Genomic DNA, 17,418 nt, shown 5'->3' on the forward strand with positions numbered 1-17,418 from the left:
AGAGATTTAGGAAGCTTAATCTGTTTAGTTTGTCAAAGTAAGCAGTGACTGTTGTCTTTAAGTACTTGCATGGCAAGGAACCACCTAATATTATAGAGCTGTTACCCTTTCTAGACCAAACAAATTCCAGCGGCTAGAAATAGAAGCCAATTTGAATTGGAAATATGGAGCACACTTTTAAGGGAGGGTAATTTAACTTTGGGTACCACTTATCTGGGGATAGAATAGATTTTATCACTGGGAAGCTCTTATATCGAACCTGAATTGTAAAATAAAGTCTAAATTCTAAAATAAAGTATGTAGTTCAATCAGAATAGTCCTGTGAAGGCAGACTAGGTTATTACAATGGTCCTTTCTATATCTTCAGAACTTTGTGTTACAAAAACAAAAAAATTAATTTGTTTCACAAAAATGGGCAGAGGAGTTCAAATGCCTTCTTTCCCCTTTACTCACTACAGTGTTAGAGCAGTTTGGGAGAACCCGTACTGATGTTTGTGGTAGCCCAATTTTTGCCAAGGAGACCATAATTCTCTGACCTCTCTGAGATGGCACAGACCCCACTCTACTTCTACATTCTTCTGAAGTGCACAGAGTTCCTTCAGTGGATCTTAACATGGCTGTTAATTGCAGGTCCTTCATGTGAAACACTCGTTGAATTGTTCTGTTACCATGTGACCATAACAGTTGTTAGCAATCTCATTGGTTCACAGGTTTCAAAGTTGGGAGCTCTTTTTTCCTGGAATCTCAATACTGCGAAAGAGCTTTCTCAGATGTGGAGCTATACTTTCACTGCTGCTGTAAGGTGTAGTCTTACTCTGAGGCTGCCGAGAGCAGCCACCTTTCAGGCATCAAAGGATGCAGACAGATGCAACACTTGAAATGTTTCTAAGTGAAAGGTACTTGGAAATACTTCATAAAGGAAATACTTCAGTTGAGAGACGTACATAGTACCAATTGAACTATTTCAGTCTCCCTTAGGACTTCCCAGGGCAAGGTTGGAGGTTTGGCTACAGCATCCCTTAGGACTCTCCATGGGGTGAGAGAAGAGGTTGTAACCATCAGCAGCTCCACACTCTCTACTCCCAGCCTTTCCTCCACTTGCAGGGGCAGGAGGCAGAGGGGCAGAGTGGAGAGACAGGGAAGAGAGGTCAGGGAGGGTAGTGCTTGGGCCCCACAGCCCTGTTGCTGAGATTGACACTCCAGCCCCTAATCTCCTGAACCTCTCCTATTCCCTGCTTAGCTAAGTGGAGAGATGGAGGGGACTAGGGTAGGAGCCCCCAGTGGCAATGGCTGGGGTCCTGGGAGTCATTAGGGGTCTGGCTGGAGAGGTAAAATTTGCTCTAGTTTTGGCAGGGAGAGGGTTTATCTGGGGGCACTGCTGCAGCCATTGAGGGACCAGCTCTATTTCCCTGGCATCCTGCTTGCTCTGCGCACCAGATACGGAAGCGGTGGGAGCTGCAGCTGGGCAGGAGTGCAGAGCATGGGGATGGGGCTGGCGGCAGTGCAGAGGCCATGGCCAGGGGGCGGCAGCAGCATTGAGCTCAGGTGGGCAGAGTATGGGTGTGAGGGAGTATTTTGGGGGAGGGAGGAATGTTCCCTCTAAGCTGTGTGGTGTGTGTGGCTGCACAGGTGTGCCTGGCAGCATGGCATGAGTGTGCCAGTGCAGCTGTGCATGCTGTGCAGCTTAGAGGGAATGCTGGTGTGGGGACCCTCCTGCATTATTCCCCCAAGGTGTGCAGCCCCCACAGGTAGCAGCAGGTGGAGGCACTCATGCCAAGCGCAGACGCGGCCTCCTAGCAGCACGCGGCTCTGGCCAGATCTGCATTCCGTTGTAAGAAGCCTGGGCCCCTGCTTCCCCGTGAAGCCCCAGGACCTGTGTGGCAAGGGCTAGGGCGTGTGTAGTGGGGAACCCTGGAGATAGAGGCAGCTTACCAGGCTGTGCTTCTTGCCCCTGCCTGCTGCTGCCACCACCTGCAGGGCCTATGCACCATGGGGGAATGTCGGGAGATGCCCACACCCCCCACACTTCCTCACACTCCTCATCCTCCCTGACACCCCACAGATGCTGCACACTGACACCCTGCCCCACAACCCCCCCATCATACCTTATTGCCCCCCACAGATGTAGCCGCACGCCCACTGTACACATCCCCCCACAAGTTCCTCCACACAATATACAAGACGAAGGCTTTATTTTTGAGTTTTTGTGCAGTCCCCTGTATATACGCTATACATATCATAACAAAAATATATTTTGTAATAAAATTAAAATATGTTATAGTAGGTGTTTGACTTTTTGTGTATACTCTAGTTTTTGTCTGGTTCTAAGGTGGCAATCCCACTCTTCCCCCAAAAGGAGTATTTCTAGAGGGCAAGGGGAGGGATTTCCGGTAGCAAAGGTCAGGGGGTTAGGGGCGGGACTTCCAGTCACAAGAAGGCAACTATCAAGGGGCAGGGCTACCCATGCAGCCCTCTACAGCTCATCAAGACTCGTTAAGTGGTCCTCCAGTCAAAATAATTGCCCACCCCTGTTATAGACTAACTCATTGAAAAAGGCACCAGCTTTCCTAAGTGACTGCTTACTTTGTGAAATGCTGTCAGTGGACCTGGAGAGAGCAGGGGTACTAAACAGAAAGGAATAAAGTCACATAAATATGAAGGAAGGGGACCTGCTGGGAGAGGCAAAGGTGGGTTGAAGGGACACAAGGGGGAGAAAAAGTAGTTAATCCACTGAAGGATATAGGGGTTATATAAGCTAGCTATGGAATAAGAAACCATAATCTCTGCTGAAGCTACACTTCACATTAATCTGTGGATGATTTCTTGTTCTGAAATCTTGCATTCAAGGAGTTTTTAAAAATTGTTTAAGAACAACTGCTCCAAGGTCATTGTTTAAAGTATTCTCTTACAGGCCTTTGGGTTTTTCTGGAATTTATGCCAAATGGATGTCCAGCTGCAACCTTTATCCCTGCAATCAGTGTGCATGCATTCTTTCATGCAGGAACTGCTTCATGTATCCAATGCAGAGAGATGGCAGAGCAGCACTATAAGCAGATAATAGCATATATGACATTGGTAGAGGAGCAGGTGAATGAACGCTGGGTATTACTTTGGCCATGTTTGGTCCAATGACTGTGTGTATGTTGATGAGGGGTATAGCTGGCATCTGGGTCTTTGCCAAGACTTGGTGGCTTGTGAAGAATAGGAATTAGTTTGCTGCTGGACAGATTTTTTTTTTTTTAGGTTGGGTAGGCTGCCTTTAAACTAGAACAGGCTTGTCGCCCAAGGCTACCTTGAAATAGTCATCATTTTCCAGGAAGAGTTGGAGGTTGTTAGTGTTATGTCAGAGTTATTCAAGCAAGGGGCTTTAGGTGACAACAAGAGGTATTCTGTTGCTCTTGTCACGGAGGTGGTATTGTAGCAGGTCAGAGTGGAGTCTAAGTCTGTCTCTGTTGATTTGAGTGGCTATGGCTTTGGGACTGTATTGTAAGTGTAGGAACCCCTGGACCAGATCCTTCAGGTGTACATTCTGGTTGGTGTGATCAGAGCAGACTTGGTTATATTCTATCTGGACAGTCTGTCTGTAGAAGATTGATACAGCAGTGTGTGTAGCATGCTTATCCCATTACCTGGACTAGCTTTAATAACCTTTATGTCCCTCAGTGGCTTTGGTTTTTCTCTTTTGATGTCTTCAACCCACCTTCAACTCCCGTAGCAGTGCCACCTCCCTTTCCTTCCCCTTTTCCCTATTCTTTGTATTTAAAGAATTTACTCCTATTTAGTACTGCTGATCTCTGCATTCATCTAACTGCTTCCAGCTATGAAAACTATGCCTTTCTGAGTGACTTGGTTTTTGAGGCTATAACTAAAACATGTTGCATTTGTCCTTGGGATACTTCCACCATCCCATTTCAAGTACCTGTGAAATATGCCAGGTAAAATGTGGTAATGCTTTTCCCCTGGGACATGGTCCTGCTGGTCTGTTAGGATTATTGTGGTTCATTCCAGGGATAAGCTGGTCAGGCTGGATGCTTAGAGACATGGTAGGGGGGAAACTTTACTTTTAGGTCTGTGTACCCCTGCACCAAGCACAGCCCATGCCCAGGAACGCACAAGCTATACAGGCTCTAGGGAGCTGGTAAAGTGATGCATACATATCTGTCAGCACCCAGGCTGTGTCCTCTTGCTGGCCACCTACTGGCAGAAGAGCTGCTGCAGAGGGTCTAAGAAGGTTGTTAATGGCTATGTCACTTTTGTTTTGAGTCAGGTCAAAACCTGGGATAATCAAGACCCTCTCAAAGAAGTCTGTATTCAGCCTCAGGTGCCACTGTTGTGCCTTCTGGATGGTGGGCTGCAGCTGCAGGCTGGGACTGTGTTGGGCTCTTACTGGCACATTGTGGAGTGGGGTTGGGCTGGGCTGTGCTTGGGGCAGGTGGCACCACTGGGAGGGGGTTATGGCGAATTTTGGGGGGGGCTGTAGCCCCCCCAACCCTCTACCAGCATCACCACTGCCTGCCCTGAGTGCACCCCAGCCTATGGCTATAGCCCACCCCGTCGATGCCCCGTGCAGATCTGGGAGCACACACTTCCCCCTCCCCCATGCCCTCCTGGGGTGCATGCAGTGGTGGGAGCCTCCTTCCCCCCTGCATCCCTCAGACGAGACTCAGCTCCGTCCTGCCTTGGCTGGGCAGCACCTGCCCCAGCCCCACTCCCTCCCTCTCTTCAGGGACCTTGATCTGCCCCCCTCACACCCCTTCCCTCCCACCACAACAGACTTACCATCTGCACGCAGCTTTCCATGTTGCATCAGAAATTGGATCAGAATTGGCGATATGCCTTAAAAATTGGCTATCGGTATCAGCCCCCCAAATCTGTGTTGGTACGCTCCTATCAACAGCATATTGGTTAAGTGGGTAGCACTCTGCCCTGGGTGCACAACATGCTGTCACCGCTGCTGCAAGATGCCAGCAGTTCCGGAGCAGCTCCTCGCCCTGCCAGTGCTTCTGGGACTGGTCTCCATGGAAACCCCAACCTTGCAGTATCACAGAGCTGCTGCTGCTGGGGTCTCCATGCAAACCGGTCCCAGCCATGTGGGCAGGAGCTGCTGGGAAATGGAGTCCAGACACCAGCTGGATCTGCCATTTTGCCCACCCCTGTATTAGAGGCATAAGGAACTTTGGAAAAAAGAGAAGTGAGCCTTAGTGTGTGTGTGTGTGGGGGGGGGGACTTAGCTCAGGTTATTCCTGTAAGTACTGAACATTATTTGCATTAAGTTTGAGTACGTTTTATAAGTATATAAAATCATAGAAATTTAGGGTTGGAAGGGATCTCAGGAGGTCATCTAATCCAGTGCTTCTCAAACTATCTGATGTGGCGGACCGGCAATTTTTTTTCCAGCAGGCCAGGGACCAGTGCCCGGTTCAGCCGGTGGCAGCAACTGCGTGTAACAGCGTTACACAAATACATGACCGACTGTTTCTTTCTTTTTCCTTGCCTCACGCGACGTGACGTCACCTGGAGTGTTGGAATGTATGAACTATGGTGCTATGATATATCAATGTTATGCTTCTGAATATATATTTCTTTCTTTCCTGGCAACTCGCTGCGGACCAGCGAATATATTTCTTTCTTTCCTGGCAACTTGCTGTGGACCGGTGACTGGTGGCTCACGGACTGGCACCAGTCCGCGGACCACCACTTTGAGAAGCACTGATCTAATCCACCCCTTGCTCAAAGCAGTATCTTCCCTAGCTATATCATCTCAGCCAAGGCTTTGTCTAGCTGGGTCCTAGAAACCTCCAAGGATGGGAGATTTCATAACCTCCTTGGGTAAGCTGTTTCAGTACTTTTAGCACTCTCCTAGTGAAAGAGATTTTTCCTAATATCCATCCTAAACCTCCCTTGCTGCAACTTGAGACCATTGCTCCATGTTCTGTCATTTGCCACCACGGAAAACGGTCTAGCTGCATCCTCTTTGGAACCACCCTTCAGGTTGGCTATTATTAAATCCACTCCCCATCTTCTCTTCTCCCGACTAAATAAGCCATTCCTTCAACTTCTCATCGTAAGTCAGGTTCCCCAGTCCTCTGCCATTTTTATTGCCCTCTGCTGAATTCTCTCCAGTTTGTTCACATCCTTTCTGTAGCAGGGGGCCTAAACCCGGACACAGAACTCCAGATGCAGCCTCACCAGTGCTGAATAAAGGGGAATAATGACTTCCCTTGATCTGCTTGCAATACTCCTGTAATGCAGCCCACTGTGCTGTTAGCCTGCTTCACAATAATGACATGCTATTAACTCATATTCGTCTTACTGTCCACTGTATCCCCCTGGTCCTTTTCTGCAGAGCTGCTGCTTAACCAATTGGTCGCCAGCCTGTACTGGTGCATGGGACTGTTCCATCCTAAGTGCAGGAATTTTAATTTAACTTTTTGTATTTAAAGTTCCAGATTCAATTATGTTAGGGTTGTTGGTTGGAGCTGTGTTGGTCTGAGGACATGGGTAGAAAAGATTCTTTAGGTAGATGTGTGATATCTTCCAGAAAGTTGGCAAAATTATTCTTTGCAAGCTTTTGGGCACAAATGCCCTTCAGCATAGGGAAAGGCTTACCTTCATTGGTAAATCTATTTAGTTGGTCTAATAAAAGGTTCAGTTACTGGTTTTAAATGTACTTTGTTTTTGGTTTCCTCTAACGTGACAGTCTCACAGGGGGGAAGTGTTTTATTTGAAACACATGGCAAAATTGTTCTTTCCTGTCCGTTTTTGGAGAGGGTCAACTTTGAGTGGAGGGAGGACTTCTGTTTCTATACAAGCTTAGATGGCCAAGGATTATATAGATTTAGTGTTCTTTTAAACACTAATAGCTTGCTCTGGGAATAAAGTTTGATCACTGCACCCTCTGCTGACTGAACAGCTGTCTATGTAACAGCAGAATTAAACAGCGATTGGGACATCAGCAACACTGATTCATTTTGCTTTAATTTTTCAGAGTCATAATGGTACATTAAAAATGGAAAATAAAAGGATACAACCAGTCAGATTTTATAAATATTTTAAAGTATGGTTCCATTCAGAAAATCATTGTAAAAATTGGCCTTTCGCCTCTGTTTTCTTCTGCTGGTTTTAGTGATAAAAAAGAGTTTGAACTACTTTTTACTTATGTTTAAACCTGCAGAGCCAATGCAGGTAAGATTGAGGAAGCAGGATTCTTTCTTTTGCATTGTTATTGAAAAAACTCAAGTTCAAAGTACATCTGTTCACATTAATTCAAAGTTAACTGGAATCAACACCTATTTTGGCTTGTAGCACCTTTGTTACTGGTGATTTATATTAATGTTTTTATTATATATATAAGTAGAGACAGAGCCCTTTGCCTCTCCTATCCCACATTGAATTTACAGGTAGACAGTTCAGGATTTTTTTAACCTTAAACTGAGGAGGCTTGAGAGAGAAATTAATGAGACAGTAAGCCTAAAAACCTCACCTCCTTTTCTGATACCATTTTGTCACCTCTGAGGTCTGCCACATTAAAGAGACTTACAGTACAGCTTTTGATGATAAAGAGAATCATGAAAAATGAGTTAACTACATCTTTAAATACTTCAAGTAATTCTTAAAATAGCACATTACAAATTTAATTTATCTTTAGTTTATTTGTCAGGAGTGAAATTCAGAAGTGAACCCTTCTCTTACAGAAGCTGATATGGTTTTATGAAGTGAACAAGTGCTTTTTATTTTTCTAAATTAAATCTTTGCTCTTCATAACTAAAATAAGATGTATTTGGGACTCAGGCTACTTTTAATACTCTTTATTGTAATATGTAGCTTTAGCATTCAGAAGATAATAAATTAGCACTTGTATAGCACCTTGCAAGTTTTAACTAATTGGTATTTTGCCAAAAGGAGCATGATCAGTGGTGTTATGCTGTTTTCACAGATGAGAAAAGTGATATAAAGAGCTTAACATGTGATTAGCATTAAGTCAGAGGGTAACCAGGAAGCTGAGCTTGGACTAGAACAAAATTCTCTCAAAATCTGTTTTCATAAGTAACAAGTTTTATTTATACTATTTACATAAAACTCTAAATTATTATTTTAATTTTAGGTCTTTACTTTTGTTTCTAAATATTTTAATGAGACTTAAAATGTGAATCTGAAGTGATTTTAGTATGGGGATGAACAACTATAACAGAAATGGTTGGATACATAGACAAGACTATGTCATGAGACTGAACTCAGAAGAGAAAGGAAAGCAACAACAAAAATCACCATATTCTGTTCTATGATTATTTACAACAAGCAAGTTTTTTACGATTAGTTCTGGCTATGCATGGTACTCTGTTTATCATAGCAGAAAAGCTGTGAACTTTTCAAAGGCTTACTTAGTAATTAAGTTTCACTTATGAAAATGTGTTAGGAAGATGAAGATGTGATGAGTTTTGACATATTACAAACTTGAAAATCGCACCAATTTGCTAGAAATATCACTTGTTCATCCTTAGCTTATTAATGTTTTTTTCATAAGGTTGTGTTTTCCCAAGGATGACTGACCTTTCTCACTCATTCTGTAGAAAGTATCTATTGATTCACATGCAGAATAATACTCAAATGTAAGTCATTCTCTCACACTCTAGTTTGTGTGCCTTTCACTTACCAAGAGGTGATAATAAAAGGAATAGGAAAATGTGATTCTAAACTGACACTTAGATGGTCATTTTCTGAACAGAAATGGTCTGATTCTCAACAGTGAGTAAGATGTGTGTGCACTGAGTTTGTTTTCTACTAGATGAGACAGATTTCAGAACAGACCTAGCTACTAGCCTGAACCACTTTGGTGTTAAATTAAGCTTCATCCTCTGCTTGTCTTCATTAAGCTATTACATCATATGATCAGATCGCACAGAATTCTGAGAACCCTGATATGAAATCATAGGGTAGGAAGTAACTTCAAGATTCAAATCTGCAATTTCATCTCCATCTTTTATTAATGTAACATAAGTATTTTAAAATATTTATTTAAATTTGTAAACTATTTTTCATGTTTTTTCTAAAATAGCCTATATTGCTGATACCCGAAGAAAAGAATAGGGCACAGTTGGGTGAGTGGGAACAGGAGGAAAAAAAGAAATCCTTTCAAATGTTAAATTCAGTATTAATATTTCAGTTGATCATATTTTATCCTTAAAACTGCTCTCCTAGAACATTGAATGATTTAGTGCAATAGATATTACAAAATCAGTAAGTTGCAGAGTCACATTATTGCACTCGATTCACATGCACAGGGTAAAATTCCAACTCCATCCTGGCTCCAGATCACTGGGAGGTCAGTGGGGCCACAATTTCACCTAGCATTTCAGCTGATACTGATGAGTTTATTACATTGCAGCATAAAGATGTGTGACCGTGACCACAATTTGGGAGAGTTTTAAGCATATAATTAAATACATCCATACTCATCACAGTACTTCACATTCAAGGCTTTCCATTATTTACTATAGATTATAAAAGGTTCATTTCATATTGCAGCACAGTAGCCATCTCATTTCAATAGATAAAGATCATATTTTTCCATTAAAGAGGAGTAGTTAGCCATGTTAGTTTGAAGTTGGGCAAAAGGCAGAGCAGGGTGTCATTGTGGAGACTGACTCATTCAGAAAGTTGAGCTTTTGTAAGTGACAGCCCACTTTTTCAGATTCTAGCAGACTGTTGCTTACAAAAACCTATGCCTGTCTGAATGACTTAGACTCCAAGGAGCAACCCTAACTTTTTCAATTCAGAAAGAGTTAAATGCAAAGAATGCAGTGCATGTATGTGTGATTCTAAATCCAAAGGTGTTATTTCCTTTGTTGGCACTAGTTTCTGCTGATTTTACAGGATATACATGATGAGGGTTTAAACCCTCCTGTTAACAACCTGAAGTATTTCAACAGAACTGTGTGGCATGCAACATCATGAGCCTTCGTCAAAAGACTGTTGCTACTGCTGGAACATGGCTGTTAATAGATGAAAGCCTGTTTATCTTAAATACTGTGTTTGTTTATTGGTTTCCAAAATCTACCAGTCAGTTTCAGTAATGTAGAAAAATTTACTCTGATAAATTAATAGATTGTAATCTGTAGAGCATGGTTGTATTCTAGATGTCTCATTTGGAACATTTATTTGCAGTAAAGGTGGGATATGTGTGTTAATGTTTACATTATTGCTTAATACTTTTGTAGATATTATTTGGAATTTACTATTAATGGTTCAAGCCCTCAGTGCTCTCTTTCAATGCAAGTTAAAGCCAAAAAGGCTGTAGAAAGGTAAAACTTACTGAAGTAACACAGGTTTTTCCTCATGGAGTTGTGCCTACATGCTGCTGCTATAAGGGAAGGATTTTTAATCTCATGATAGGAGTGTGAACTGAACATCTAGATCAGTGGGGCCTACCTGTTTGGCAAGTATGCTGCAAAGTAAGCGCCACATGCTCCCAGAATACCACTTTGATCCCCTTTTGCCTGACCAATCTGTTGCTTGTTTTTTTTTACTCCTTACCCTGCCTGGCACCTGTTACACACACAGGCTGCCCATGCCACTTGTGGCACTTGTGCTGCAGGCTGGCCACTCCTGATTGAGGATCCATATTACTCTCCACAAATGATGTTAGCCCCCTCTGAATTCTTTTATGGAATTCTACATATTCATAACCCCATACTTGCTTTCCCCTGTGGTTTTCCTCTGCCCCTTTTGGTTGGCCTTTAAGCATTAAAATAATGCTGTTGGGCTTATAGAAGTTATATGTTCTGTTGGATGTGGACTATCTTTGTGACTGGTTGGCCATCGTATGACACGATCAATTGGCTGAATGTGGCATGTTGTATTCATTGTGTGATTAACATGCTAATTGCACCATAAATGTATTATTTGCCTGGGATCTCAGTGTGTGGTTGCTTCCAGTGTGCCTATTTAGAACTTTCTCAGAAACATTCATTGGCTCCCCAAAATGTGGCATGTAGGGGAACTGCTTTTTCCAAAGTTCCACCTTTAGTTCCATAAAGGCTGTGTGAGAGAAGGGGGACGGACATCTTATTCACCATTTGTAACTCTGCAGCTAACAATACTGTTTACTCCTGCTAGTGCACATGACAAGAAAAGCATAATCCGCCTTGAGCGAGGGGCTTGGAGAAAGCTTTGTCTTTGAGTGTATGACATGTTTCAATTTGTCACTATTTGAAGCTCTATAATCATTATGGAACTTGTAGACATGAGAAATCACTTAAATCATACAGATACAAGGTTTGCTTGTTTTATTTTCCTTTTTTCTTCTCTTTAAATGTATAGCACTTTAACAGTACTAAATGAAGCATTGCTTGTTTGTTTTCATGTTTTTGTTCCTATTCTGTTTGAATTATACAGTAACCAAACCATGTTATAATATTGAATTATAATCAACTCTAATACATTATTAACAGTTGTTGGTAGTGAGGAGGAAGAATACTAAAGTAAACTAAACTAAGATTGGTAAAAACATAAATAAATAAAAATAAACAATGGAAAACCAAACTGCTGGAAAATAGTTTTGACCATAATTGAAAGGTCTGTGGTTTACACTATTTACTTTTTGAAGAATGGCAGTTATAATGATTGACATTTGTTCTATTGCCTTCTGTGAGTTTTCTTCATATTATTCAGTAATGGCTACCCATTTTGTTGATGTACATAACCTAGAACTCTTGCAGCAAAAACTTTGCTAACTATGAACTAAAGCCATAAAATTCTACTTTTCTTGTAACTTCTTTTTAAGTAAAATTGGAATCTTATTCTATTGATGTGGGTTATTTTATTCTGAAGCTTTAATTTACCTGGAGCTCTGAGGCAAAACTGAAGACCTTTTTTCTTTGCTGTACCACCTCAGTTTTGAAAAGCTGATACATGAATTTGTGATATATTGTACAAAACGTGACTGTTAATAAAGAAATGTCATTAAACAAACCAAATGGGTGTTAGATGATCTGAGTTCTACTGTTTTTGCCACTGATTTGGCAATTCACTAATGTATCCATATTTCTGTTCGTGGAAACAGGGTAATGGTATCTACCTAACATAGCTCACCCAGAGGTAGTTAGCTATATTGGCCTAAAGTTAGAAAGAAGACAGGGCAGGGTGGCACCTTATACAGACTAACTTGTTCAGAGAAGCATGAGCTCTTGTCGGCTAGAGCCTACTTCATCACTTGCTATGAATGGACTTACAGAGGGCATATACAAGTCCATTCAGCATCTGATGAAGTAGGCTCTAGCCTACGAAAGCTCATTCCTCTGAATGAGCTAAAATGGTACTTTTACATGTGCTCTGAGGGAGAGGCAGCTCCAAGAGCCCCTCTAATTAAAGCTCTGTAGCATCTTGTGCATCAGCTTTTCTACACTTCAAAATGGCGGTGGGGGTGCTGAACTGAAGCTTGTTCAACAAGTTTTAGTTCCTTCACCCCCTCTGCCATTTTGAAGTGTGGGGGTACTGACACAAGAGACAGGAGGCTCCTAGAGTTTGGTAATTACCACGCTTCAGCAGACTCAGTTCTGATACACTGTAATAGTGCACTAGACCAGGCTCTGCACTCATGTATAGGCAACCTAAGGTGCTAACCTGCCCTGCCTTCTGTCCTTACTTGGAGATCTTTTAGGTAAGAGGTGCTGTAGAAGTACAGTGTATAATTTTTCTTGTATCATGAGTGCATCTCGATGGCTGATGACATTAGGAAGGATTAGTTTAAGTAGGACTTGTTCATAGCTAGAATCTAACTCCAGTCTCATTCTCATTGAGCTTTCTGTTGCTTTGGACATTATTAATAAAATCTTTCTTTTCCTCACATTTTATTCTGGCACTCCTTCATTTCCCTCATTCTCTGTCATTTTGAACTTCACTATTCTTAGCATTCTTAGTCCCACAACACCACATTTTTGCCCGTAAAACTTGGAATATTTGCTCCTTTCTTTCTATCTTTATCACTAAAATATGTTTGTCACTTTCTTGATTACTACATCCTCCTCCTCAGTGGATTTGTATCAAACAAATATTTCCCTGTGATGGCTGATTAAGCCTGCTTTAAATTACTATTTTTTTTACTGGTGAAACAGTTTGGCTATAATTCAAGAGAGGATCTGTGCTTATTCTTCTTACCACAATGAATAGCAGGATTCTTCTGCTAAAATGGCTGGCAAATGCTAAAATTAATTTATGAATGAGCACACCTTGGAATTAAAGACAGTTCACATATTGGTTAGATTTAGTATGTGGGATGCACTTGTGATTCCTGTTGTGCTATGGGAGATGTACAGATGTATCGGAACACAATTAAGTCTGTTGCCTAAAGGCTCAAAACAAATCAGCTCTGGGTCAAGTTCTGACAGATATCTTCATAGCTGTAAAGAATGGAATTTTTTTTAAACAAATATTTAAATGCCGCAGAAACAGATGAGACCATGAGGGTAGCCATAACAATAATTTCTGTCTTGACCTAATCTCCATCCCAGTTATTTTTGTGGAAGGACTGATGAATTGCTGTGTTATGTTTGCAGGTCTAATTGCAACCACATCAAGAAGGCTAGACCGAGAACAGCAAGGAGAGCACATACTGGAGGTAAATAATTCTCTTAGATCTCTGAAATATAGTGAAAGTGATATTTTCTATGAATATTCCATACAAAGAACTCAGAGAATAGAAGTAAAGCATCCTGGTTATCCAAAGATTGCCATTCATAGAAATACATATCTTTCAGTAATTTTTTAGAAATAAAATAATTGGGCAGATTATGAGATTGTGTAGATCTTATAAATATGTCTTGAGACCAGATGGGTTGTAATGGAATGAGTTTGCTCCACTGTTTCTATTAAGCTACATATGTGTTCTCAGCTGAGTGACTTAAATAGTCACTCACCATGGTCTGTCCCCAGCTAAGGAATCGGGGACTTGCAGAGTGTTTATGCATCTTCAATACTGACTCATATTGCAGCTGGTTTTAGGGAGGACAGAAACACATAAGTAACTATTCTGAATTGCTCACTTCTGAGGCTGCAGAGTAGCCCAAGTTTAGACCAGGGGTCAGCAACCCTTGGCATGTGTGCCAGAACATGGCATGGGAAGGTATCTTGCTTGGTATGCACACCTAGGGATGGATGGCAGCAGAGCTGCAAAGGGCCTGATCTTTGTTGTGGCCAAGCAGTCTCAGCCCCTTCCCTGCTATCCACCTAGAGGCATGCATGTACCTGTTGTCAGCAACAAGCCAGGCCATGGCTCTGTGGACCCCGGTGCATCCAACTACAGCCTCTGAGTTGGCTGCCACAACTTCCCAGACTCTTGGCCATAGAGCCCAGGCTGCAAGCAGCTGTATGAGGAGCTGAGGAGCCTTGGTCTGGCTCATTCCTTGTGACAGGTGTGCCTCTGGGCAGAGGGCAGGGAAGGGGCCAGGGCTGCATGGCTACAACAAGGCTCCCCCACCATCCCCTCCAGCATGCCAACATCTTACAAGTTGAGGTTGTGAGTGTTTTTGGTCCTCTGCCCAAAAAGTTGCAGATCCCTGGTCTAGGCTGTTTCAGGCAAAAATGGAGACCCTAATGAACTAGGGGCCTAAGTATTGTTATGACTGCTGGGCAAGGTCAGGTAGAATCACTGCTTGTGACTTAGGTGTCCAGATTCCATCTAGGTTCTGGTTAGGCATCACAGAGGTCAGTTAGGCTCTGAGATCAGTTAGGATCTCTACATACCAACACCGACTTTTACCATTGAAGTGAATGGATGCCGTGTAAGAAAGGAGTTTCATTTTTCATAATGTGATTAACTTGCATTCAGAACTTAAGGGTATTTATGTTGGGAAACATGCATACATATAGATGTCTGACAGATAAAACATTAGAAAGATATTTTGGATTCAGAGTCCAATAAGCTATGCCTGAACCCTTTGACAGAATTCTTCTTTTATCATAGAATCATAGCAGATTAGGGTTGGAAGGGGCCACATGAGGTCATCTGGTCCAAACCCCTGCTCAAAAGCAGGACCGTCCCTAGCTAGATCATCCCAGTTAAAGCTTTGTCTACTTGGGTCTTAAAAACCTCCAAGGATGAAGAGTCCACAGCCTTGCTGGGTAGCCTGTTCCAATGTTTTACTACCTTCCTAGTAAGAGAGTTTTCCCTAATATCTAACCTAAACTTCCCTATCTGCAGCTTGAGACCATTACTCCTTGTTCTGTCATCTGCCACCTCTGAGAACAGTCTAGCTTCATCTTCTTTGGAACCACCCTTTAGATAGTTGAAGGCTGCTATTAAATCCCCCCTTTGTCTTCTCTTCTCCAGACTAAGTAAGCCCAGTTCTCTCAGTCCTCTCTGCAGAAGTCATGTGTCCCAGCTCCGTAACTATTTTCATTTCCCTCTGCTAGAGGCCTTACATACCTTTTAATTCGGGGCGGGCAATTATTTTGGGTGGAAGGCTGCTTACCCAGTAGCAGGCATGGGCGGGGAGGGGCTGCTTCCCCCTCCCTCCCCACACACACACTCCTTCCTTGCATGGATTCCCCCCTCCCCACTTACCTGAGCTCCCCACGCCAGGGCAACCACGTGCTCCCATCCCAGAAACCCTGGCTGGGGAGGGTGGGGGCAGGGTGGGCCCTACTGTTGTTGGAACCCTCCGGGCTTCCCCTGGGTCCTGTTGACAGGAACCAAGGGCAGAGAAATATTAATTTTCCAAATTTTTTTAGGGGTCCCACGGGCTCGCTAGAATAGCCTCATGGACCATATCCAGCCCGCGGGCCGTATTTTGCCCACCCCTGATTTAATTGATAACTGGAGTTCAGTGTTAGTCTTATACCATCTGGTCTTCGTGGAAAACAATATATTTTTTTCTTTTTTTAAAGAAACTCAGGAAATACAGTTTCCATATACAGTGAGATCAGTGCTTTGTGGTTATAGTTATACGTGATATCAAACTAACAAAACTTTACATTTGTACAATACAGGCTCTTATTCAACTTTATGAAAGGTGTGATTTATCAAGTAGTGGATAGCTTAATTTTTAGGAGTAAAATCAAAATTTCTACTGGGGCAGAAGAATAATAGAGCCTTTTTCTATTGGAATCCTTTGTTAATAATGCTTTGTACTTGCATGACATCTTTCATTTGAAGTTTCTCAGTGCGGTTTATAAACATTAATTTAATGTCATAAAGTCCCCGTGAGAGGTAGATAAGAAACATTGTACTGCTTGTGTAGGGCAGATTTTTCTTTTAACTGCCCAAGGTAGTTAGCATTAGGTAGAAACAGAGCCAATTGATCCTGTGTTTTAAAACAATTTTTAAAAAGTCTGGTTGTGCTGGCCATTGTGTTTGGGTATTGAGTTTTGAGTCAAAATCCCAGCCACCTGCAAAAAAGGGGAATCTGCTTCCTGTTCCCACATTGTATATTGAAACACAGATAATCTTGGCAGGCAAATAAGAAAGCACCCCCCTAAGCAGGCACGTTAGCCACAGTCTTAACAAGCTGAGAACCTGTTTACACATAGCTGTTGCTCCATCTGGTTGAAAGATTTCTCCTTTAAGATGCTTGCCTGTGTTATTGTCCTTGTGTTACAAAAGCCTTTCCTCTGAGTACTGTATCTCGTCATCTCCATTGAGATGTCTGAGTGTTGTCAACCTGAAAAATGTGCTCCTTAGTTGTCTCTAAACTTATGAGTGGGTTAGCTCTTGTTTAGGTTCACGTTTGTGAGTGGTCATGCATCTCTTCTGTATATTGTTTTCATGTCTTCTGGCTTTCTCTTTTTTGCAAATGGTAAAAGTTGTTGTTTGATACTTCATCCTGTTGATTTTATTTTTGGGCTATCTCCATGCTAACTCCATTTTTTATCACTTATATTATTAGGCCATGATGCTAGTTTAGTGGCTCTGAGATATGAAGTTCAGACATTAATATTCCCAGTGATATTTACATTTTATGTAATACTTCACTGGAAATGTGATTCTTTCTGTATTCCAAAGATCTAGATGAGAAGCTGTAACATCAGCTAGCAAAATTCAACAGTACTGCTCCATTACCCATCCTGGGTTTAATCAGAATTTGGAAGGTACCTCAACAAAGAATGCAAGAAATACATTTACTTGTAAATCAAGTTTATTCCCTGATATATCACATTGACCATGTACAGGCTACAGCACAGGAGCCCCACTTTGAACTGGAGTTCCTAGTATGCACAGCACCTTCTTGGAACTCCTCTGTCCTTACATAGCTGGGAGCCGAATTCTCAATGTACAAAGCGAAATGTTTTTCATCTGTTTCATTTCTGGGTCATCTTTGGAGATGATACAAGTGTAGCAATAGGGCAGAATTGGGCTGCAGGACATTTTGTATTAGTCGGAGTGAATAAGGGGTAACAACTGACTCAGGACAGAATCCTGTTTAA

At 42.2% G+C, this 17,418-nt stretch overlaps 1 protein-coding gene across 7 annotated transcripts in view; it reads left to right on the top strand.

The window, feature by feature from the left end:
* FAT1 (FAT atypical cadherin 1) overlaps positions 1–17,418 on the top strand; it is a 164,239-nt gene that overhangs the window by 74,502 nt on the left and 72,319 nt on the right. For all 7 annotated transcript variants that reach the window (XR_002104264.1, XR_002104265.1, XR_002104266.1 and 4 more), the window contains exon 4: positions 13,554–13,615. Coding sequence is in view for 4 of the 7 variants with exons in the window: in XM_019552750.1 (XP_019408295.1) it covers positions 13,554–13,615 (62 nt within the window). In the remaining 3 variants the exon portion in view is untranslated. The remainder of the gene's footprint in view (positions 1–13,553; positions 13,616–17,418) is intronic.

Source organism: Crocodylus porosus, unplaced genomic scaffold (genome assembly GCF_001723895.1).
Source record: "Crocodylus porosus isolate Cpor-Errol unplaced genomic scaffold, CroPor_comp1, whole genome shotgun sequence".
Classification (NCBI taxonomy): Eukaryota; Metazoa; Chordata; order Crocodylia; family Crocodylidae; genus Crocodylus; species Crocodylus porosus.